Source organism: Urtica dioica, chromosome 5, assembly GCF_054948205.1.
Source record: "Urtica dioica subsp. dioica isolate 48M chromosome 5, U.dioica_male_clone48M_v1_H2, whole genome shotgun sequence".
In the NCBI taxonomy this organism is placed as follows: Eukaryota; Viridiplantae; Streptophyta; class Magnoliopsida; order Rosales; family Urticaceae; genus Urtica; species Urtica dioica.
This window is the reverse complement of record NC_142760.1, coordinates 37,995,250-38,019,849: the sequence shown is the minus strand read 5'-3', so window position 1 is coordinate 38,019,849 and position 24,600 is coordinate 37,995,250. Positions and strand designations below refer to the sequence as shown.

Genomic DNA, 24,600 nt, shown 5'->3' with positions numbered 1-24,600 from the left:
CCTTAAATTACAGTGAACTAGACCAATCCCTAGCCAAGTCCGCTAAAGAGAAGGACTTGAACTCGTTACAAGAGGAAAAAATCCATAGAGCGATACAATGGTTTAAGCTCTCAATCAAGGCGTTCTGGTTCCACGGCTCGTCTTTGAAGATGGATTTGTTCCGAGTGTTCCAAATGCACCACAGACCTGCCAAAACCCCGGTCTTAGCAGCTGCAATCCTTTTGGAGCTAAACCCTGGTGAACCGTGTAGCTGACGCGGCTCCTCAACAGAGGTTGGGCAGGAGGCGAGACCCAACTTGGAACAAAGCCACCTCCATATTTCAGATGCCACTCTACAGCAGATGAAAAGATGATCGGCATCTTAACTTGCACTAAGACACAGCGGGCAAATATTCGGCGACAAAGAAAGGTGGGGATTCAGCTTTTGGATGCGATCCGCGGTGTTCGTTCTCTTAGTAGCCACCAGCCAAGCAAAGATTTGGACCTTGTTTGGAACCGGAGCTTTCCATACCCCTTCAAAGAATGGGAACGGGGGCAGAGAAGAAGCGGGGAAGATATCCACAGCCATTGACTTCACCGAGAACGCCTCTTCATCACCCAACCACGTACGTCGATCTTCTAATCCTTCCCATAGCTTGAAAGAATCCAAAACCCCCATCAAAGCAGTAGCTTCATCCGACTCCTTGATCGACAAGCTCCTTGGAAACCCGAAGTTCCAATCCACCTGACCGAGATTTGTGGGAGAGCAAGACACAAATCTTTTGATAGGAACGTTCTGGAGAAGGCAGAGTCTGGCCAAACCCAGAAACCGGTCTTTCAAGCTCCTATCTCCGCACCAAATATCCTCCTAAAAATGCACGATAGACCCATCGAAGACCTTCCAAGAACAGCGACTCAAAAACAAATCACGAACAACCGAGACGGAGCGCCAAGGGCTGCGAAACGTACGATCCTGAGAATCCCCCAGATCCCACCCATTGGGTAGAGTACCATATATGGCCCTAATAACCTTGTGCCATAGAGCATCTTCTTCAATTGGGAAACGCCACAACCATTTCGCCAAAAGAGCATTGTTCTTATCCTCGAGCCTACCAAAGCCTAGACCCCCTTTGTTCTTCAGCAAACAACACGTATTCCAAGCCACTACCGCACGAGTCCTACTATTCCCGAAACCTTCCCAAAAGAACCGATGCATAATCTTCTCGATGTCGGAAGCAACCCCCACCGGCATTTTAAAAACCGACATGAAGTAAGTCGGGAGCACGGAAAGGACAGCGTTAATAAGCGTCATCTTCCCACCCTTAGAAAGGAATCCTCTCTTCCATCCGTCAAGTCTCTTCACCACTTTAGCCAAAACCGAGTCCCAGAACTCTTTTCTCCTCGGGCTATCTCCCAGAGGCATCCCCAGGTACCTAAACACCCAGCAAGAGCAACAACCTCTACCTCGAAGCAATAAATACCCACTAAATTACTCTTCTCGAAGTTGATCGTAAACCAGAGGCTGCACAGAACTCCTTTACAATAGAGATCAAATTCTTCCAGCTTGTCGAATCATCCTCGCCGAAGATCAGCGTGTCGTCGGCAAACTGAAGACGAGAAATTTCGATACCTGGCGACCCTACGACAATCGGCTTAAAAAGTCCTATGTTCACTCCTCGAGAGATGTGGCGCGAGAGAGCATCCGCGACGAGGATAAAAAGAAAGGGGGAGAGAGGATCTCCTTGACGAATACCTCTCGATCCGCCGAATCTATCGCGCGATTTATTATTGATCAATACGGAGAACGAGACAGACACGGAACAACCCCTGATCCACTTCCTCCAGCACACATCGAAACCTTTATTATCAAAATGAAATCGAGGAAGTTCCAATCCACTTTATCGTAAGCCTTCTCGAAGTCCAACTTAAGAACCGCACCTTTCTTCCCGCAAGACTGTACTCTTCCACTGTTTCGTTTGCTATAAGAATCAAGTCCGTGATTTACCGCCCCTTCACGAAAGCTCCTTGACACTCGCTGATCGTATCTTCCATAACCAAATTCAATCTTTATGTCAACACCTTCGCGATGATCTTGTAGAGGCTGGTGACGAGGCTGATAGGACGAAAATCCCTCACTTTGCTAGAGTTCAACTTCTTTGGAATCAAACAAAGGTGTGTCTCGTTGGTAGAGATATTGATCACTCCACTATTCCAAAACTCGGCAAAAACCCTTATAAGATCATCTTTAAGTATCTCCCAGGCGATTTGTCCCTAGCGCACCCAAAGACTCCCGCTTTAACTTCCGCTTCCTCAAAGGGTCTGGACATCTCCGAGGCGTGCTCGGAGGAGATAGGCTGCCAGTACACTCCCTCCCACTTGGTCGTGCAAACCGGTCTGGCTGAAAACATATTCGCATAGAACCCGTTGATTTCCTAGACGATCAAGCCCTCTTCTTCGATAAGGGAGCCATCCTCTTTTTCAAGTCTTCTAATGGCGTTTTTTGCTTTCCTCGCTGACATGCGAGAATGAACGTCTCCATCTTTAGCCCACGAGACTTTACCTTTCAGTCTAACTGCTCTCTCTTCTTCCTCTAGGATCCCTGCGAGCTTAACTTTCAATTCAGCTCTTTTGTTTCGTTTCTCAGGAGACCAATTCGATTCTTCTTCTTCTTTATCCAGAAACTGAATATCTCGCTGAAGACAAGCTTTCAGCCTTGCAGCTTTATTTGTTTCCTCCGCAGCCCAGACTTTGATCGTTTCCTTGAGCCTTTTTAGTTTCTGCACGAAACAGAAGCCTTCCCAGCCTTGATGGTCTCCTCGGTCCCACCAATCACTCACTAGACTCCTGAATTCCTTATTAGCCAGCCACGAGTTATCCAACCTAAAGGGACACGGACCCCAATTGATCGGACACGTGCTGATCGTGATCGGGAAATTATCTGAAACACCTCTAAACCGGATTTCTTGCGTACATAAAGGAAAAAATTCCTTCCACCCTTCTGTAAACAAGAACCGGTCAAGGCAGGAGCAAATTGAAACCCCTCGAAACGCTGACCAAGTGAACCTTCCATTAGAAAGGGCCGGATCTGAGAGACCAAAATCGGAGATGAGTTCGTTGAAAAGACTCATCGATCTCCTAGCCCTAACCGGGGAGGTGCGCTCATGAGCGAACCGAACCATGTTGAAGTCACCTCCAACACACCAAATGGGACCGCACAACTCTGTGAGACCTGCTAATTCATCCCAAAAAGCCTTATGTTCCCCCGAGCGAGAAGGACCGTAAACACCCAAAAACCACCACGACGAATCTTTTTTGCCAATCTCTATAGAAATCGAAAACGCGCCCACAAGATTATTCAACACACTAACTTTCCTCGAGTCCCACACCACAAGAACACCGCCAGAAGAGCTGTTAGCGGGGAGGTAGATCCATTCTTTAAATCTAGAGCTCCACACACTTCCCACAAACCGCCTATCCACCGAAGATCTCCGCACTTGCTGAAACACGACAACGTCCGACTTCACACTGTACACTAGAGCCTTAATACCTCTCCTCTTCACGGGATCTCTCGAGCCCATAACGTTCCAAGAAAGAATCACCATTGATACCTTTGCGTAATCCCAGACTCCTTTGTTTTGCCAAAGGATATCTCAAAGTCTAGATTCCGAAGCTCCCGAAACTGACCCTTTACTCTAGTCGATTTACTGGAGCCAACACCCTCCTGTTCAGACAAGACACGAGGCACCGTCGGAGGGAAAATAACATCAAGAGGCGGGGGCGGGAGAGAAAGCAGAGCGACATCCGAACCTGCCGGGGCCTCTACACAGGTCGAAGTCGTGTTATCCGTATCAAAGATTACTGCCAACCCATCAAGACATTCATCCGGCTCAAACTCACCATCCTCTAGGGAAGAGGAAAAGGACTCCACAGAATCCGATACACCGTCATCCTCCATCAGCCCGAGCTCTTTCTCTACCACAACCTCGACGCCCCCAAAATCACTTGCGAGACCCGGCTAAGGACAAAAAGGAGAGGAGGCCTCCTGATCTTCACGCCTTCTCCTCATAAAAAAAATTCCCGTGTACCCGATCCCTCATCATCTCCGAATCACTGACATAGTCCGGACTCCGGAGCATGCTTCGGTGGTCGAGGGACAAAGTTTTTCTCTCTTGAAAGATCGTTCCATCTATCAATAGTCGCAACACAAAAAAGATGATGTTTTTTGGGTCGCAACCGCCTTGACCCAGCTTTAACGAGGATATCACGACTTTCAGGGCCATCAGAATTGACCAACCCATTCAGACTGCTTTCCATGGCCTGACCATCCTTTCCAAGATGACTTGTGAGGGGGCCCAAATTGGACAAGGAAGGATAGTCTAAAAAGCCTGAATTTTTGGGCCTGAATCCTGTATTGGGCCCACGTGTGAACAGCTGGCCTTATCCACCAAGCCCATGACACGTGTAAAAGGACCTTCATTTGAATCAGACAAGGGAATAAAGGCGGGGATACGTTTCTCTCCCTTAATAAAAGCACTTGCCAAGTTATTCGCGCAATCATTAATGGGAAACATTCCTTCCTCTTTAGAACATTCTCTTACTACGTGCGTATTCAATAAAGCGCCCGTTCCCGAAGAGCATTGAATTAACCCAGCATCGGCCTGGGTGTCGAAGTTGAAGTTGAAGTTGAACACACGCATATGAACAGATTTGCCGAGCAAGAAATCTAGTTCGATTAACCCAGAAACAGGCCTTCTGCATTTGATTTTAGCGACCTGAAGAAAAGATTGAGGGTTCCAAAGGTCGAAAGGGAGACCATCAATCCCTATCCAACTGTTTTTCAGGAAGGTCTTTTTCCCCGCCCACAGTTCTTCTTCCGACCAGAGTTAAAGAGAAGCTACCACTTCTTTCTTAAAAACCACAGTCGCCAAGTTCACCAAAGTATCCCTCTCACCTTCATCTCTGCACCAAACCACGACTTTATTGCCAACGAAAGGCGACCAAGAAAAGGATTTCCGAGTCCTTCTTTGGATATCCTGAAATATAGCCTTCCATTGAAAAATTCCTTTGTGGCGACAGACAATCACAGCAAAATCCCAACTCTGAGCGTAGGAAGGAGATTCCGGGACAGCTCTTTTATTGGAGACGTGCTTCGGGTGCAAAGCACAACCAAGGACTTCTTTACCTTTTGGAGCAGAAGACGAAGAGAGAATTGAAGAGACTTTGCCGGCTGTGACCTCTTTAAAACTCCGTCAGTTCACCACCGAGACCGGGGCAAGCCTCGGGGGCTGTTCAACTTTGGCAGTCAGGGTGCGCTTCGGGAACGAGGATGATTTTCCTATCACCGTTGGCCACCTTCAAAATTATGATGCACCTTCCCCTGTGGTTCTCTAACACATCAATGAGGAGAGACACGTTGTTGACTGAGAAACGTCTACGAAAGAAAGCCGGCTGAAAAGCTTCTTAGATCTCCAGCGTCCTATCTCGAATCCAAGCAGCTGCTTTTCTTTGGACGGAGATGCTGAACAGTCTCCCTTTGCAATCCTCTTGAATCCTCACTAAAGTTGCCATCCTTCCCTATGAAACACGTAAATTCCTTTTTTTCAAGTTTAAACTTGTCGACAAAGAGGTTGACACTACTTCCAGCCATGTTTTCGTGAGAAAAAGGTGGTCAGAGAAGGATAGGCGATTGAGAAGAGAGAGGAGAGAGGAGAGCATTTTTTTTAATTGTTTATTAATGATTAATGGCTATGTTAATATTTAAAGAAAATATGTTTTCTACTCGCTTAAAGATAATAATCAAAACAATTTAAACCTGTTCATACCAGACTAGACAAATCTAAATCGGTTTGGTCCCATTTATTTTGTATTCTTAATTGGTCTGCTCCGGTTTAATTTTTTAAACCGTTTAAAGCAGTGCGGTTCAATTTGAAGACCAGTTTAACACCGGATCAGGACGTTCACTTAATCACAATATACAACCTAGACAGGTCTGACCAAGAATATACAACCAAGCTATATCCAGTCATTTATTTGCATTTACTCGAAATGAATTATTTGTAAATCATGTCCATTTCTACTAAAGATAGATGTTCATGCTGTCAGTACAACATGATAGATGTTCAAATCAATCCTAATTTAGTAAATATAATAGAACGAAGGAACATTTCATTTGTGTATATATTCAAATCAACTAATGATAGATGTTCATGCTATCAGTACAACACACTTAACTGCGTTGAGAAATGTTCCTTCGATTTGTCTGAGTTCCTTTGAACTGCTTTGTCAGATTTAGTAAATCCTCACTCATTCTTAATATTGAACCAAAGTAAGACATTGTGAAGCTTTGAATAATCGAAGTACGGGAAATTCCTACATAGTACATTTTTTATAAATATATATATATATGTACACACGTACCATATTGATTTGGTCAGTCCTCTTCGTCATCTTCACTGACGCGGCTTCTGAAACTAGTAGCTGATATGTCCGATGTATCTCCGTCTATGTCATCATTGAAGAAGCTGAGCATATCACTTCTGCAACTCCACTGTCCGATGTTCTCTATGTCATCACTGAAGCAGCTGTACGTACCACTTCTGAAACTTGCAGCTGATATGTCTGATGTATCTCCTTCGTCGTCGCTGAAAGAGAAACTCAGCCGAGAATCTTGAAGTTGGCCACCAGCTGTGTCTGTATCGTTCAGGCGACACAGCAGATCCGGCTCCCCGAGTTTGTACGAAATGTAGACTCTCCCAGCGGCGTTTCTGTAGCAAAAAAAGAACGGACGGTACGTGCTTGATTCTATGAAACTCCGAGCCCTCGTCTGGTTGGAGGCGAAGCACGAACTCATCGGGCATATCATAGAATGACACAACTTTCTAGCGGCTCAACCGGGCAATGCCGGCTGGTACTTCCTCCAGAATCGGGCTCGGCCCGATCCTCAATTCTTCTAGAAAAGGCATCGCACCGTCTGAGATCTCGACCGACTCTAGTCCCCACATCTCCCTTAACACGAGCTGCTTGAGTTTTCCGAAACCATCTTGGAAGACTAGTCGGGGACCCAGGTACGCCCAATAGAGCCATAGAAACTCGAAATTAGGCAAAAGGCAGAATCTCGGTACGGGATCATAGATCGGGCTCGAGAGGCTCAAGCACATCTTACGGAGGTATCCGAGACGGGAAATCCAATCGGGGATGCTCAGAAGCTCGCCTTTCAGGACCAAATACTCCAACTTAGTCGGTGGGGAAGCGACGTTCTGCAAATCGAGAATCTCGTTCTTCATCGATTGTGTTTGGGATTTTTTTCACTCCCGTGTACTTCAAACTCAGGTACTTTAGACACAATAGATTTCCCACTTCTTTAGAAAGAATTTCAATGCGAGAATTTTCCATATCAAACATCGTCAGAAGATAATAGTTCTAGAACAATCGAACCAAAACAGAGCTATCCAGAGGACCGATATTCCTAAGAAAAACTGAGCGAACCCAAAATTCTTTGACTTTGACGGTTTTCAACATTTTCGTAGACCGTCAGATGATGAGATCGTCACGTGACGGCATTTTCTTTCCGAGCTCCATATCGAGCTAATGCCATCATCAACCATATAGAAGTCGCGGTTGGTAGCCTTGATCTGGACGGAGGTTGAGTACTATGTCGCGGGCGTTGCAAAACCTATTGATTCCGTGGAACTCATTGTTGGCTTCGACCAGGTTCTTGCCAATGAGTTCCTCCAAGTACTCTTCTGCAACTTCTTCCAACGTCTTTCCTCATCCCGTTTCTTCTATGAAACTCTCTGTGTTCCATAGCCTGATCAGCTTCTTGTTCTGATCAGATTGTTGATCGCAGAGGATTTCATCCACGAAACTGGAGGAAAGACATTGGAAGACGTTGCAGAAGAGTACTTGGAGGAACTCATCGGCAGGAACCTGGTCGAAACCAGCAATGAGTTCTAAGCAATCAACAGGTTTTGCAACGCCCGTGACATACTACTCAACCTCGTCCAGATCAAGGCTACCAACCGCGACTTCTATATGATTGATGATGGAATCAGATCGATATCGAGCTCGGAAAGAAAATGTCGTCACGTGACGATCTCATCATCTGACGGCCTACGAAAGTGTTTGAAAACCGTCAAAGTCAAAGAATCTTGGGTTCGCTCAGTTTTTCTTAGGAATATCGACCCTCTGGATAGCTCTGTTTTGGTTCGATTGTTCAAAAAGTATTATCTTCTGACGATGTTTGACGTCGAAAATTCTCGCATTGAAATTCTTCCTAAAGAAGTGGGAAATCTGTTGTGTCTAAAGTACCTGAGTTTGAAGAACACGGGAGTGAAAAGAATCCCAAAAACAATAGGCGCCTATACATACTAGAGGTGTTGGATCTCTGCGGCAGCCTCTTGGTTGAGCTACCAACGGTGATCGCTAAACTCAGAAGTCTCCGACACTTACTGGCAAGCAACGGAGACGTTGATCGAATAGGTCTGGACTCCTCAAAAGGCGTGAAGATCAAGGAAGAGATTGGGGCCGTCGGAAACCTTCAAACGCTCACAACGGTGGATGCGAAACTCAGCGGCATGAATGTTATACAAGAGTTGAAGAAATTAAATCAACTTAGAAGGTTGAAAGTCACGAGACTGACCTCTGAGCGCTCTCTCCGGCTGCATCAGCGAGATGGCGCACCTTAAGTCTCTACACCTTGAATCGATGAAGAACGAGATTCTCGACTTGCAGAACATCACTTCCCCACCGACTATGTTGGAGTATTTGGTCCAGAGAGGCGAGCTTTTGAGCATCCCCGATTGGATTTCCCGTCTCGAATACCTCTGCACGATGTGCTTGAACCTCTCGAGTCTGATCAATGATCCCGTATCGAGACTCTGCCTTTTGCCTAATTTGGAGTTTTTATGACTCTTCGGGGCGTACTGGGGTCCTTGACTAGTCTTTCAAGACGGTTTCGGAAAACTCAAGCTGCTCGTGTTAAAGGAGATGTGGGGACTAGAGTCGATCGAGATCTCAGACGAAGCGCTGCCTGATTCCATTTTCTTCGCTCTGAAGATTGCTTTTCCGGTTGTCAATTCAAGAAAGCGGGATGTTTGCTAGTGAAGGAAAACAAGGGTTCAATATGCACAAACGGTTTTTTTAATTGATCTTTCTAAAACTTCTTTACTTCCATTGCTGGGAAGTAGAGCTTAACTACACATGATGTTTCCTAAACTCCATCACCTTGGGTTTCATCGACAGCAGGCCCGCCACGACCCGGATTACGAGAGGCACGCCTCTGCACAGCTCAACAATCTTGAATGACACCTCCTGCAGCTCCTCGGGGCAACGCCCCTCCGGGAAGAGACGGAACGCGGACCGGCAGAAGAGCCCCCACGACTCCTCCGCAGAAAGAATGTCCACCTCATGGATGCGGTCGGACGGGCTCTCGGTGAAAGACCTTGCGACGGATACGCTGCGAGTGGTGACGACCACTCTGCTTCCGACGCCATCGTCGGGAAGTACGCCGCTCACGCACCATAAATCCTCTGTCTGCACGTCGTCGAAGACGATCAAATACCATTTCCCCCTCAGCCGCTCCCTCACTAAATCCGCCATCTCCTCGATGCCCATCATCTCTTGCCACTGCTGTTGGAAGACTTGCCTCGCTATCTGCTTCAAAATATATCTCGCTGTGAATTGTAAGGAGACCACAATCCAAGCACGGACCTCGAAGTGTTTTGCCATCGCGTCACTGTTATACAAGCTCGAAGCCAGAGTGGTTTTGCCGATCCCACCCATGCCTAGGACTGTGAAGGCCGACCGCCTCGGCTCTCCTCTCAGCAGGAAGTCCTTCACCACGCCTTCATCAGCCGTGTGGACGCCAACAAGCTCGCCTTTCACCCGGACTTAGCCAAGCAACGCCTTGATCTTCTTGATGTTGCCTGAATTTCATGCCACAAAAAGTGGCTAAATAGTCAATCACTCTTTTATAAAATAATATATATACACACACACATAAACAAAACAAAAAAGTTTGTTTCAGTACTTGAATGAATTTTCTGAGCAATTACTGGTCATCAAATTATTACTGAATCTGGCAACATATTTTTCAAATAATTTAAATTCAGGGTTCTTAAATTAACTATATCAACCTAATATCTATATACACTAGCTATAGGTTGGATTTTGACACAACCCAATTTTTTTTAGTGATAGACGTTTATGCACTATTTCAAATTTGTTTCCAAATAATATCAGTCGGTATAAAATACAGATAAATATGGGGTATTATCATGTGAGCATAAAAATCTATTATTTTAAAATATGGCAATTATCCAATAAATATTAAAAAAAAATCCTGAGAATACCCATCGAAAATTATACCTTTCAATAAGTGTTGATTTTTTTTTATCTGATCAATAACCGTAATTATGTACATGTTTACAACTGCTTTTTTTTTTTTGTTTGTTAAATATTGTTTCAAGTTTCTTATAAGAAACGCAACATTTACACACCAATCTTATTTTTTTCTCATTATCTTATGACAACTCGCCTTCAACTAACTAGTGAACTATTTTTCCCCAGCCTCAATATAACTTTACATGTGTGGATGTGGTGGTTAGTTCATTTGTATTATACCCTCTCATCAACAAGCTTGTCAAACTATTGCTCGTCGTTGTAAAATTGTTAGAGGAGTCCAAAAAGACGTCAACAGCCCCAAACACGAGCTCAAAATTAGCGAGATTCCTTACACTGCAACAAGGTAAGACCTTGGAAGATGTTTCCGAATCATACTTAAACAAGCTGGTTATTCGGAACCTAGTTCACGTTTCTTATTTACAGTACGTATAACCTAGATTTCAAGACGTGTAAACGATTTCATGGGTGTTTTAATGAAACTGAAGGTGCTCGGTCCAGGTACCTTGGTTGGGCTAGAGGATGTGGAAATCAACAGAGGGGTCTTCATTTTCATTTTTGACTCGTCCACCAGAGTGACCACTACAGATCATACACACAAGGCACTTAGGTTAATCAATTGGACTGAAAAAAGACATCATAAAAAATACATCGTCCTCACAGAAGTATGACCTTGGTCATGAGAAATGGCTTGAAAGTATTTTTTTTTTTTATTCTTTTGCGAAACCAGTTTTGATACGAGTTTTAGGTATTATGTTGAAAATATGGACAGGACATAGGTCTTCGGACTAATCCTTAGCTCTCAACCATTTTAAAATTTATCTTAAACTCTGACTCGTTTTCGGTTTATATGACATATGGGCTCCACAATGAATTTTTACCTCTGAGCAGCCATTTCCCCAAGCTTTCATGTCATCTCAATATAGAGCTTCAATTAGTTAAAAACTCACCAAGCAGTTACTTGTGTCGTATCGATAACTTCACAAAATCAAGTGGAGATGCCAAGCTACCATTGTAAAATTTGCTACACAAATAGAAATTCTTTGTTGAGAGAAAGTGGAATCGTTTTAGCGAAAATCTTTTGCTTTATACTCTTCAGCCAAAATTTTATGTGCATGCAAACAAAAATGATAATCGTAGATGAACCAAAAAAAAAAAAGTAAGGTTAGCCTTACAGCTCAAGGCTATTTTTTTTTCTTTTCTTCATTATCAGATCAGCTTTGCAATGGTAAGAAACTTATGTTATACTATTATAAAGACACGGAAAGAGAGCGAGTGAGACGCTAATAGATACTCGTTATGGAGTCATAAGTCCTTCGATGGTATAAAAGAAAGACTCTGCCCAGTTAGCTTTGAACAGCAACGACCTCAAAGTGTGCATTACATCATATCCCGGATCTAGTTTCTATTGCCACCCCTGAAAAAAAAAACACTACAACCTAAGAAAATGAACCTTTTTACCTAGACATACATACTAACATTAATAAGAGTTTAAACTAGTATCTCGAGAAACAGGACAGTGACGGTCATATGTAAAAAGTTAAGGGCTTACCTCGAGAACCAAAGTGGTAACCATCACAGTGCAAACATTCCCGTCAATGTTGACTTTATGCCGTCTGACTTGCTGAAGCAATTGCTTAATGCAGTCGACGGTGCTGACCGATTCGCCTTCGGGGGAGTCCCAAAATCTGAAGGACTTTTCCACTTCCTGATGTCAGTACAACATGACAGATGTTCACATCAATCCTAAATTAGTAAACATGATAGAACGAAGGAACATTTCATTAGTGTATATATTCAAATCAACTAATAATACATGTTCATGCTGTCAGTACAACACAAGTAACTGCGTTGAGAAATGTCCTTCGATTTGTCTGAGTTCCTTTGAACTGCTTTGTCAAATTTAGTAAACCCTCGCCCACTCTTATTATTGAACCAAAATAAGACATTGTGAAGCTTGGAATAATCCAAGTACTGGAAATTCCTACAGAGTACATTTTTATAAATATATATATATATATATATATATATATATATAATATATGTACACACGTACCAGATTGATTTGGTCAGTCCTCTATGTCATCACTGAAGCGGCTGTACGTACCACTTCTGAAACTAGCAGCTGATATGTCCGATGTATGTCCTCCGTCGTCGCTGAAAGAGAAACTCAGCCGAGAATCTTGAAGTTGGCCACCAGCTGTGTCTGCATCGTTCAAGCGGCGCAGCAAATCCGGCTCCCCGAGCATGTACGAAATGTAGCCTCTCCCAGCGGCGTTTCTGTAACGGAAAAGAGCGGACGTGCCGTATTCTCTGAAACTCTGAGCCCTCGTCTGGTTGGAGGCGGAGCACGAACTCGTCGGGCATATCATAGAATGATGCAACTTCCAGGCGGCTAAACCGGGCAATGCCGGCTGGTACTTCCTCCAGGATCGGGCTCGGCCCGATCCTCAATTCTTCTAGAAAAGGCATCGCATCGTCTGAGATCTCAACCGACTTTAGTCGCCACATCTCCCTTAACACGAGCAGCTTGAGTTTTCCGAAACCGTCTTGGAAGACTAGTCGGGGACCCCAGCACGCCCCATAGAGCCACAAAAACTTCAAATTAGGAAAAAAGCAGAGTCTCGATACGGGATCATAGACCGGACTCGAGAGGCTCCAACACATCGTGCGGAGGTATTCAAGACGGGAAATCCAATCGGGGATGCTCAGAAGCTCGCCTCTGAGGACCAAATACTCCAACTTAGTCGGTGGGGAAGTGATGTTCTGCAAGTCGAGAATCTCGTTCTTCATTGATTCTAGGTGTAGAGACTTAAGGTGCGCCATCTCGCTGATGCAGTCGGAGAGAGCGCCCACAAGCTCAGAGATCAGTCTCGTGACTTTCAACCTTCTAAGTTGATTTAATTTCTTCAACTCTTGTATAATATTCATGCCGCTGAGTTTCGCATCCACCGTTGTGAGCGTTTGAAGGTTTCCAACGGCCCTAATCCCTTCCTTGATCTTCATGCCTTTTGAGGAGTCCAGACTTGTTCCATCAACGTCTTTGTTGCTTGCCAGTAAGTGTCGGAGGCTTCTGAGTTTAGCAATCACCGTTGGTAGTTCAACCAAGCTGCCGCAGAGTTCCAACACCTCTAGTATGTATAGCGCGCCTATTGTTTTTGGGATTCTATTTACTCTCGTGTTCTTCAAACTCAAGTACTTTAGACACAACAGATTTCCCACTTCTTTAGAAAGAATTTCAATGCGAGAATTTTCCATGTCAAACATCGTCAGAAGATAATACTTTTAGAACAATCGAACCAAAACAGAGCTATCCAGAGGGCCGATATTCCTAAGAAAAATTGAGCGAACCTAAGATTCTTTGACTTTGACGGTTTTCAAACATTTTCGTAGGCCGTCAGATGATGAGATCGTCACGTGACGCCATTTTGTTTCCGAGGTCGATATCGATCTGATTCCATCATCAATCATATAGAAGTCACGGTTGGTAGCCTTGATCTGGACGAGGTTGAGTATTATATCGCGGGCGTTGCAAAACTTGTTGATTCCGTGGAACTCATTGCTGGCTTCGACCAGGTTCCTGCCGATGAGTTCCTCCAAGTACTCTTCTGCAACTTCTTCCAACGTCTTTCCTCCTCCCGTTTCTTCTATGAAACCCTCTATGTTCAACAGCCTAATCAGCTTCTTGTTTTGATCAGATTGTTGATCGCAGAGGATTTCATCCACGAAACGGGAGGAAATACGTTGGAAGACGTTGCAGAAGAGTACTTGGAGGAACTCATCGGCAGGAACCTGGTCGAAACCAGCAATGAGTTCTAAGAAATCAACAGGTTTTGCAACGCCCGTGACATAATACTCAACCTTGTCTAGATCAAGGCTACCAACCGCGACTTCCATATGATTGATGATGGAATCAGATCGATATCGAGCTCAGAAAGAAAATGCCGTCACGTGACGATCTCATCATCTGACGGCCTACGAAAGTGTTTGAAAACCGTCAAAGTCAAAGAATTTTGGGTTCGCTCAGTTTTTCTTAGGAATATCGGCCCTCTAGATAGCTCTGCTTTGGTTCGATTGTTCTAAAAGTATTATCTTCTGACGATGTTTGACATGGAAAATTCTCGAAATGAAATTCTTCCTAAAGTGGGAAATCTGTTGTGTCTAAAGTACCTGAGTTTGAAGAACACGGGAGTGAAAAGAATCCCAAAAACAATAGACGCGCTATACATACTAGAAGTGTTGGATCTCTGCGGCAGCCTCTTGGTTGAGCTACCAACGGTGATCGCTAAATTCAGAAGCCTCCGACACTTACTGGCAAGCAACGGAGACGTTGATGGAACAGGTCTGGACTCCTCAAAAGGCGTGAAGATCAAGGAAGGGATTGGGGCCGTCGGAAACCTTCAAACGCTCACAACGGTGGATGCGAAACTCAGCGGCATGAATGTTATACAAGAGTTGAAGAAATTAAATCAACTTAGAAGGTTGAAAGTCATGAGACTGACCTCTGAGCTTGTGGGCGCTCTCTCCGACTGCATCAGCGAGATGGCGCACCTTAAGTCTCTACACCTAGAATCAATGAAGAACGAGATTCTCGACTTGCAGAACATCACTTCCCCACCGACTAAGTTGGAGTATTTGGTCCTCAGAGGCGAGCTTCTGAGGATCCCCGATTGGATTTCCCGTCTCGAATACCTCCGCACGATGTGTTGGAGCCTCTCGAGTCCGGTCTATGATCCCGTATCGAGACTCTGTTTTTTTCCTAATTTGAAGTTTTTGTGGCTCTACGGGGCGTGCTGGGGTCCTCGACTAGTCTTTCAAGACGGTTTCAGAAAACTCAAGCTGCTCGTGTTAAAAGAGCGTGAACGACACAAGATGTTTCCAAAACTCTATCACCTCTGCTTTGTTCACTAAATTTCATCCACAAAAAGTTATAGTATTAGTAGCACATTAAAAAAACATTATTCAATTTCTTTATTGACCATAACTGACTAAATAGTCAATCCCTCTTTTATAAATTATTATAATATATATATATATATATATATATATATATATATATATAAATTATTATCATCATAGATTATTATTATATATACAAAGGAAAACGCACAATTACAGTTCACGCATACTGTTACGCAGTTTTCTGAAATTGCGAAAATGCCCTTATAATTCTCTGAAATTACGAAAATACCCTTTATTGGTAAACCAAAAATCTAGATTGTTCGACAACATTCTTTCACTTCTGGAAAGTTGCAGAAGTGTCTTTTTAATATGCCAATATTCGTCTATATATATATATATATATATATATATATATATATATATACTAGTTTCGGCTACGCGCTACGCACGTATGATTTAATACGATAGAAATGTAATATACAAATTTAGTACGAGTATTTAAAAATCATTGATAAAAGATAGTTTTATGATTAAGAAATTAAGTAGTTATATATAATTGATGAGGCATGATTCACATAGTTTGTTATCAATGAAAATTGAGAGACACTAAAGAGATAGTGAGAAGTAAAATATGAATGAGTCAAATAAATTAATTAATTAATTAACATAGATAATAAGAATGTTATTAAATTAAGATAAGTAATGTTTAGAAAAATTACAAAAGATAAATATACTTGTCAGAACCAACTATTATATTTTGATACTTTTTCTACATAGTATACATAACTGCAAAAAATAGATGAATAAAAATAGTTTCTTAACAAACAACTTTCAAAAACTTCAAAAATAGTCCACGTTATATATCTAAATAATTAAAAGAGTTTAGTTTAGGGCATGTTATTAAAATCAAAGCTGTTTAGTAGATGATGCATTAGAGCTTGTTTTTAAAAAACAGTATCTGGCTAAATCCAATATCTTAGCCTGTATTTTGTTTTCCTATGACAAACACCAAAAGCAAAGATAAATATGGTAAAAATTTATTAATTACTTTTGTTAAGAAAGAAAAAAAACATGTGGGCCAGCTAAGATCGTTGATTGGTATTTTGCAGGAATTTAATTCAAGATTAAGAGTGGCGAGTTGTCTTTCCAGCAACAATGATCTTTGATATCCAACCCAATTCATTATTTTGCACTTCCATTATCAATTCATATTTTTTTAGGCAGCTCCACAAGTACAACTATCCCGACACAACAATGAAAGTGAATGAGACAAGGTAGACAAACCTTCCGATTTTCAACGAAACATGTATCAGACAACAAATGCAATAAAGGAACAACACTAATTTTATATTAACTGATTTTTAAAAATGTATCAGACAACAAATTTATCAAACCAAAAAGAAGATAAAAAATGAAAATAGAAAAATAAAAAGACTAAAAAATTTTGGACCTTTACCTCTTCAACATGACATTTTGAGTGATGGTACTATTGCTCGTTCTCTATCATCTCTCTGTTCTTCGTCTGAATCTGAATCAATCAGAGCAAATATTATTAACTTCGACGTTGGAGCGTCGTACTTCAATTAAGTATTCAGCCCTTTTGAGTCTATTTACGTAAGAACATTCTGAAAAATGAAAAGAAAATACCTTATATTATATCTTTATAAGGTATTTTGTTTGTAATAAAACAAAGGAAAAAAAAAAAAAAAACCTTGCAAAGAAGAACCTACTGAAGAGAAGATTTTGTGTTCGCTCCATTTCTTTCACAACCTTATTCTCCACAAGTTCGCACTTATTTCCGACTAATAGCTTCACATGGTGTCGATCGTGTACCATTCGATCTCCTTCAACCACTACTTCACACTTTTGAAGCTCTCCTTAGCAGTAACATCAGACACAATCTATGATTTTGTGGTTTTTAATTAGACCCAAATGAAAATATATATCAAATCACATAAAAAAAGATCAATAATGAAAAGAAGAAGAAGAATAAAACCAATGCCCAATTATCTCAAACATTCCATATGCATTATTCTTGTGATCTTGTCACACTTAACCGACTATATCCATGATTTGTACACCCTTTAGACAAGCCATTTTAATAAAATAAAATTTACGAAACACAAAATGATGTGTCTGTGATAATTCCCCCACCAAACAAACTGAAGTTAGTTTCATTTTCAATGCAGAATGTTTAAACTCATCTATAGTTTCTTGCCGAAAAAATGTTCGATGAAAGCTTTATTCGAATACTCAGATTCGCAAGACATTTTAAAAATTAAAACATATATGAAAATTTAGTGCTCTACTTGTATTTGTATTAGTAGCAAAAATGAAGCTCATTAATTTCAGAAAAATATAATTGTTTTCCCATCAAAACTTTGATAATTAAGGTCACATGTGTAAAATATATAGATCTGGACGAACAACAATACACATTAATAAACGAATTATTATTTATTATGAACAAGACTGGAATAAATAATCTAATTATTGGTAATTTACGCTTTGGAATTTATTCAATAGTTACCTTGTGGAGTGACGTAGCTCTCAGTAAGGGTTTCACGTTCTTGTAATGCCTTGGCTGACTCTCTTAGTCATTTGGCCCATTGGAAGATATTATTGGGTATTGTCTCTCATGAGAATCTTCTTGATGATGTAGCCTCTGTTCTTTTCCGTTTAATAAATTTAAAAAAAAAAAAAAAAAAAAAAAAAAAAAAAAACTTGATGGATATGTTTGTTACAAAGTAACAGAGTAAAAAAGAGGAAAAAAATGGAAGAAAAACTCACATTAATCCCGTGATCAAATGGAATCTCCGTCGAAGACTTGAAAGAGATTGAATCGGAGAAGAGATGAGCTGGGAGCTGTGGCAAAATGTTGATCGAAGGCGAAATGCGATGGAGAATACAATCTGGTCAAGTGGGAAAGGTCACGCACGAGAGAGAGAGAACAAAGTAGAGCACAGCTTCTCGTGGGTCGCAGTGTCTTCGCACGGTGGAACGAGAGAGAGAGAGAGAGAGAGAGATGTATTTGTAATTTTTTTTTAAAACCCTTCGGAGTGTGAGAGCGAAAAAAGAGCAAAAGGGAGTGAGGAATTTGAATTGATATCATTTGTAGTGTATCAGTGAAGAAGAGATCAAAACCCTGTAAGGGTTTAGAGAGAGAGAAGGATGGAGAAAAGGATTACAAATGTATGGCTGCTATTTTCTCTTTCCAAAACATGATGGCCCTGTTTGGTACAGATTATTAATCCCTGTTTTTGTTTTTTTAAAAAGCTAAACTGTTTATTTGTGTTTGGTAAAACAATTTTTAAAAAAAACTTTAAAAACGATTTTAAAAATTGTACATGAATAGAAAAAGCTAGAAATCCTAGCTTTTGGAAAAAACGTTTATGTATCATATATATAATTACTTTAATATCCTCACATGATTGTCCTTTATTTCTTAGTTCCCAAAAATTTGGCATGCCCTTTGCCACGTGTAAGCTTCTCTTGTGCCCTCTTACTCTTCTTTCCTCAGCCTTTTTACTTTCCTCAGTGTTGTTTTTTTATTTTTAATCGGTCTGCAGGTTCTCTGAGCAAAGTTGTATGTACTTTTTAACTATTCTCATTTAGGTGGGCTTGTTGCCAGGTTTTTTTTTTTTTTTTTAAAGGGGTTTGGTTAACATAAAAGATGATCAATTATATATACGCATTGACATTATATTATTACTGCTTCTTGCTCTTTATTATTTAATTTTTAAAAACATGTCTTTTTTAGTCTTTTTACTATAATATATTTATTTTACCAAACACTAAATCAGTTTTTGTTATCAGCAACAACTGTTTTATAAACAGTTTACCAAACACCTTGTCAGTTTTTGAAAAAAACAGTTTTTTTTCAAAAACTGAATCTAAAAGCACTTTTTTTAAAAACAAAGCTATGCCAAACAAGGCCGATGACAAGTAAAAGTTAGAGATGATGAGAGAGAGAAACAAGAGTAGTAAATGTTAGAAAATGTTCAGTAGCGAAAAAAATTTACAGAAATTCCATTCAAAAAAAAAAAAAATTTACAGAAATTTAGATGATGAGAGTAAATGACAAGTAAAGTTTGATTCACCATTCGTTTCCATTTCTTAAACATACTTATTACAGAAATTAAAAATCAGAGTTAAGTATGGAATAAAATAATCATGTATTTATTATAATAATATCTCTACAAATCTTATTTTTACTCGCTCTTTTATATTAAGGGCAGAAGGCTACCTAAACAAACTCTTCCACAAATCATCAACGGCAAAAGAAATTAAGAGAGAGAGAGAGAGAGAGAGAGAGAACTTAGTGTTTGGTATAAAACTCAAAAACTGTTTTTGAGTTTTTGAGTGGAAAAAATTGAAAACAAAAGGTAAAAGTTATGTTTGGTTTAAGTTTTTGGAAAAAAATTTCAAAAATTTTTGAAGTTGTTTTGTAAAAGAGTAAAGAAAACTGAAAATAAATAAAAGGTGTTTTTGGAAGAAAAAAAAATTCTTCTCTTCTCTCTTCCTTCTCCTCATCTTCTCTTTTCATTTCTTCAAAAACAAAAATGAAAACTGTATCAAACACTTTTTTCAGTTTTTTCAATTTCTCATAAACAAAAATGAAAACTGTACCAAACATCTTTTTGAAAACAACAACAAAATAATTTTTCAGTACAATTAAAAAAATTAGAAAATAGAAAACAAAAACTTTTTGAGTTAACTACCAAACACATTGGGATCCAAAAAAATCGGAATCACCTCAAAGAGTCATTCTACTGCATCCGAATAAACAGATTCAAAAAAAGAAAATAAAAAAGACATAACACACGACATTAATAAAAGAATTATGGGAAAGAAATTAATGGTTGAAGAAATCGGGAACTAATTACACGTAAAAATTCAGTTACTCCTCCACTTTTTTTTTTAAATTGCACGGAGCCTCCCAACCTTTTTTTTTTTGGGTATAAAAACAACGCTATGGTTTATTATGTGCATTGAAAACTTGTTGACAAAATATGAAGAGGAAAACGCAGGCAATGAGAAGAATAGCAATGGCTTCATGCTTTGAAACCGCCGTTGTCAAATATCGGCAAAGAAAAAATATGAATATATGTAGTTTATAGTATTTGGAGACTAGGCGTCCACTGAAAAGTTATACGCATTTCAACTGCAATAGCGTCGTCCTTATATAGTCCCAAAACCAATTCAGTTTCTCGATTACATTAACTATATCAGGTTACGTTGTCTCGATTTATTTCCTAGACGTGGAAATTGGACCCCTGAGGTGGTACTAACATCTTTTTCAGGTATTATCAATTATGTACTTTTATTTGTATACACTAACATATTGTACGTACGATGTTTGTTGTCATGCGTTGATGTTACTGTTTACCATATCTCTTATGTCTGACAACATTATGTGAAAGATGTGTGATAAATGGTGGTCCAGTGGCCGGATCGACGTATTATACTTGTCAAAATATAGTGATAAATGGTTAATTTAAATGGTCCCAAACTAGTTTTGCTGGGCTTATTTATATCTACTGCCTAAGGTGGTCCAGTGGATCCACGTGAAGCATTTAGTGTTTTCTAGTACACTCTCGTCGTTTCCTTTACTTGACTTGATTCCACGTTCTTAGTCTCTTAGACAACAAACCCAACAGCAACGGAAAAACACTTCCAGTTAATAATATCCTTATCTTCAAAGAACACGTGTAGTGATTCTAACGATAATATCGTGCTGTATGTATTTGGCCCAGTATTTTGCTCCACTCGTACAATTGTCTGGCTGAGCGAGCAGGGTACCAGAATCATGACTTCTTTGTAATCAATCTGAAAAAATGGGTTTCAATCTAAGAAGATGAAATCAATGGCTTTCTAACCTTTAACGAAGATGAGTTTCCAGCTTTCAATATCAAAATTGCTAAATGCTAAAACACAGATAACAATGATCTACACTTATTAAAAAAAAAAATCCTTCATAATCTTTCCAAAAAAAATTAAGTAGTAACAAAATCCAATCCAGTGAGAAAACATATCAAAAACTCTGATAAAAATATTTGCTTATAAATTGTCATGTTAGACCAAATTAATTAAAATTAAAATGAAGAGATCAAACCATAATAGTTATTCATTATCACGATGGTGAATATTTACCTTGATAGTCAAAGTGAAATTAATAGGCTCAGCGGTGTAATTTTCTTGACTCCGCCGTTAAAGCCCAAAATCTTTTCTATCCACGACCAAAAACACACAATTAAAAAAGGTTCAGATCCATAAATTGAAAAAAAAAATCAGATTACTATCCTTTTTTCTTATCCTGGAAAAAAAAGTTTCAAGTATTCCATTGAGCAAAAGATTCGGGCAGATGATTGAAAAACCAAAGAAAAAAAATCAACAAATGTTACAACTCTATGAAAAGACCTATTGGATATATAAATTCAAATCTTGAACCTGTCCCGGTGTTATTGGCCCTGAATCCACCATTGTCGATCGCTCCTGAACCAGGTCGAAGCTGCGAAAGAAGAACCGACACGAATTGAGCAAGGTAAATCACGCCACTATTGAACAAGCGAAGGAAAAAAAGTACCTTGAGAATGATCAGAGAGCGAGTCCAAAGGGCATCGAAGAGAAACAATGAGAATACGAAACCCTAGGAGGAGATCAAGTAGAAGAAGAAGAAGAAAGCGTTTGCTTAAAGAAAAGAGAAAATGTCGGAAGGTATGTCCTTCTCAGTGTTGTGTGTATTTGCTGAGAGTTGTATATAAAAAAAAATTAAAAAAAAAATTAAGTTTCTTTCAGAACTTAAATTAATATTCAGAACAAATAGTGGTCATAAGTCATAACTATTGCTGAAACTTGCAACATATTTTTCAAATAATTTAAATTCAGGGTTCTTCAATTAACTACCCATATCAAAATAATATCTATATACACTAGCTATAGGTTGGATTTTGACACAACCCATTTTTTTTTAGTGATTGACGTTTATGCACTATATCAGATTTGTTTCCAAATATATCATTTGGTATAAAATACAGATAGATATGGGGTATTATTATGTGAACATAAAAATATATTATTTTAAAATATGGCAATTATCAAATATATATTAAAAAAAATATAATCAACTGTCTATGTTAACAGCTTCATTTTTTTAAAGGGTCGTTTCTTATAATGTTCTTTCTCTTTCATTTTCATTTTTGACTCGTTCACCAAAGTGATCACTACATATCACACACAAAAAGCACATAGGTTAATCAATTGGACTGAAAAAAAACGTCATAAAAAATTACATCTTCCACACAGAAATATGACTTTGGTCATGAGAAATGGCTTGGTAGTATTTTTTATTCTTTTGCAAAACTAGCTTTGATACGAGTTTCAGGTATGATGTTGAAAATATGGACAGGACAGGGGTCTTCGGACTAATTCTTAGCTCTCAACCTTTCAAAATTTCTCATAAACTCTTATTCGTTTTCGGTTTAGATGACATATGGGCTCCACAATGAATTTTTACCTCCGAGCAGCCATTTCCCCAAGCTTTCAAATCATTCTCAATATAGAGCTTCAATTAGTTAAAAACTCACCAAGCAGTTACTTGTGTTGTATCGATAACTTCACAAAATCAAGAGTGGAGATGCGAAACTACCATTGTAAAATTTGCTACACAAATAGCACTTCTTTGTTGAGAGAAAGTGGAATCGTTTTAGCATAAATCTTTTGCTTTATACTCTTCAGCCAAAATTTTATGTGCACGCAAACAAAAATGATAATCGGAGATGAACCCAAAAAAAAAAAAAAAAAGTAAATTTAGCCTTACAGCTCAAGGCTATTATTTTTTTTTTCTTTTCTTCATTATCGAATCAGCTTTGCAATGGTAAGAAACTTATGTCTTACTATTAAAAAGACATGGAAAGAGAGCGAGAGAGACGCTAATAGATACTCGCTATGGAGCCATAAGTCCTTCAATGGTATAAAAGAAAGACTCTGCCCAGTTAGCTTTGAACAGCAATGACCTCAAAGTGTGCATTACATCATATCCCGGATCTAGTTTCTGTTGCCACCCCTGAAAAAAACACTAAAACTCTAAGAAAATGAACTTTTTTACCTAGACATACATACTAACATTGATAAGAGTTGAAACTGGTATCTCGAGAAACAGGACAGTGACGGTCATATGGAAAAAGTTCAGGGCTTACCTCGAGAACCAAAGTGGTAACCAAAGCTTGAGTAAAAACTAGACAATAAATCACATTAACTCGCTTGATCAAACAAAAATATGTGTCATTTAAAATGAAGAGTTACCGTGTAATATACAAACTTTTGTAACGCTCGACTTGTGAATTTGAATAAATAAACGAACTTCCGTTTGTTACAATTATATTTTGAGTGAATTATGGGCACATAAGCTTATCAAATTAATTTAAATTTTTTAAGGTAATGGAAAATCTCGGAATAAATAAAGGATTTATCGAGTTCGTCTCGAATAATAAATTATTTTCCGAAGAAATATTCCGGAATATAATTTATGATTCCGGAATATAATTTATGAAATAAATTCTCAAGGACGAGAATTAATTCCGAGAAACATTTAATATATTTGAATTAATCGAGAATGAACGAGAAAATTCTCGGTTTAATTATTTAATCAAAATCCGATCAGTAACGGATTTAATTAAATAATTAGGTGATGAATGATATAATTGTAACAAAACTCAGGATCCATTTGAAAGAAATTTCTCAAGTGGGGTCGGTTTGAAGTTGTGAGGAAACAAAAGGATTTAATGAATAAATTTTTAAATTTATTTATATAAATATCAAAATGGGTTTCTCTTTCCTCATCTTCTTCTTTCTTCTTTCCTCTTCTTCACGTTCATTCTTCTTCCTGGTTCTCCTTGCCGCGCGACAAACCTGCAGAGAAGAACAAAAAGGAAAAAAAAAACAAAAAAATTCAAACAACCTCCGAGCTATCTCTCTCGGCCGCCACAAAAAAAATTGGGGTTTTTGTTCTAAGCGTGAATTGATGTTTTGTTAGTTGTTTTTCGGAGTGGTTTATGATCAATGATGTTGAGGCTATGATGATTTTTGGAATTTTGTTGAGGTTGGTTTGGAAATGGTTGGCCGTGTATTATTTTGGCCGTGTGATCATTGTGACTGTTGTGTATGTGATGTTAATTCTGAGCCTCCGAACCGTTGGATTGCTTGATTTGTTCTCGTTGTTTGATCTGACCGTGTGGTTGATTTTGGCCGAAATTTGAGAGTAAAACGGACGTGGACAGTCCGATATACTCCGATATTATTTTTTATAGTATTTTTCCTGGA

The 24,600-nt window shown here is 39.5% G+C and overlaps 1 protein-coding gene and 3 long non-coding RNA genes across 8 annotated transcripts; all 4 read right to left on the bottom strand.

The window, feature by feature from the left end:
* Positions 1-2,411: 2,411 nt before the first annotated feature.
* On the bottom strand, positions 2,412-3,557 carry LOC149398308 (uncharacterized). The gene has a single exon (XM_089614545.1). The coding sequence runs from the start codon at positions 3,555-3,557 to the stop codon at positions 2,412-2,414; it is 1,146 nt and encodes a 381-aa protein (XP_089470671.1).
* Positions 3,558-8,467: 4,910 nt separating this feature from the next.
* On the bottom strand, positions 8,468-18,342 carry LOC149398306 (uncharacterized). 2 transcript variants are annotated; one of them, XR_016297192.1, is made up of 5 exons: positions 18,070-18,342; positions 17,810-17,949; positions 17,010-17,180; positions 16,736-16,807; positions 8,468-9,074 (listed from the first exon to the last, which is right to left on the bottom strand). It is a non-coding gene; the product is annotated as an uncharacterized LOC149398306 (long non-coding RNA). The 2 variants fall into 2 exon arrangements; XR_016297191.1 differs by having other exon boundaries at positions 17,810-17,944; positions 18,070-18,341.
* Positions 9,527-12,759, bottom strand: LOC149398307 (uncharacterized). 4 transcript variants are annotated; one of them, XR_016297161.1, is made up of 5 exons: positions 12,434-12,759; positions 11,930-12,085; positions 11,259-11,794; positions 10,883-10,959; positions 9,527-9,902 (listed from the first exon to the last, which is right to left on the bottom strand). It is a non-coding gene; the product is annotated as an uncharacterized LOC149398307 (long non-coding RNA). The 4 variants fall into 4 exon arrangements; XR_016297164.1 differs by having other exon boundaries at positions 11,930-12,073; XR_016297162.1 differs by having other exon boundaries at positions 9,530-9,902; positions 11,626-11,794; positions 12,434-12,750.
* A 2,403-nt stretch (positions 18,343-20,745) lies between the features above and the next one.
* LOC149398305 (uncharacterized) lies at positions 20,746-22,058 on the bottom strand. Its single transcript, XR_016297233.1, has 4 exons — positions 21,866-22,058; positions 21,730-21,790; positions 21,433-21,503; positions 20,746-21,108 (listed from the first exon to the last, which is right to left on the bottom strand). It is a non-coding gene; the product is annotated as an uncharacterized LOC149398305 (long non-coding RNA).
* Between the last annotated feature and the right edge of the window lie 2,542 nt (positions 22,059-24,600).

Coding starts and splice junctions, on each gene's coding strand:
- LOC149398308 (XM_089614545.1), bottom strand. CDS start 3,557: ATGGGCTCGAGAGATCCCGTGAAGAGGAGAGGTATTAAGGCTCTAGTG.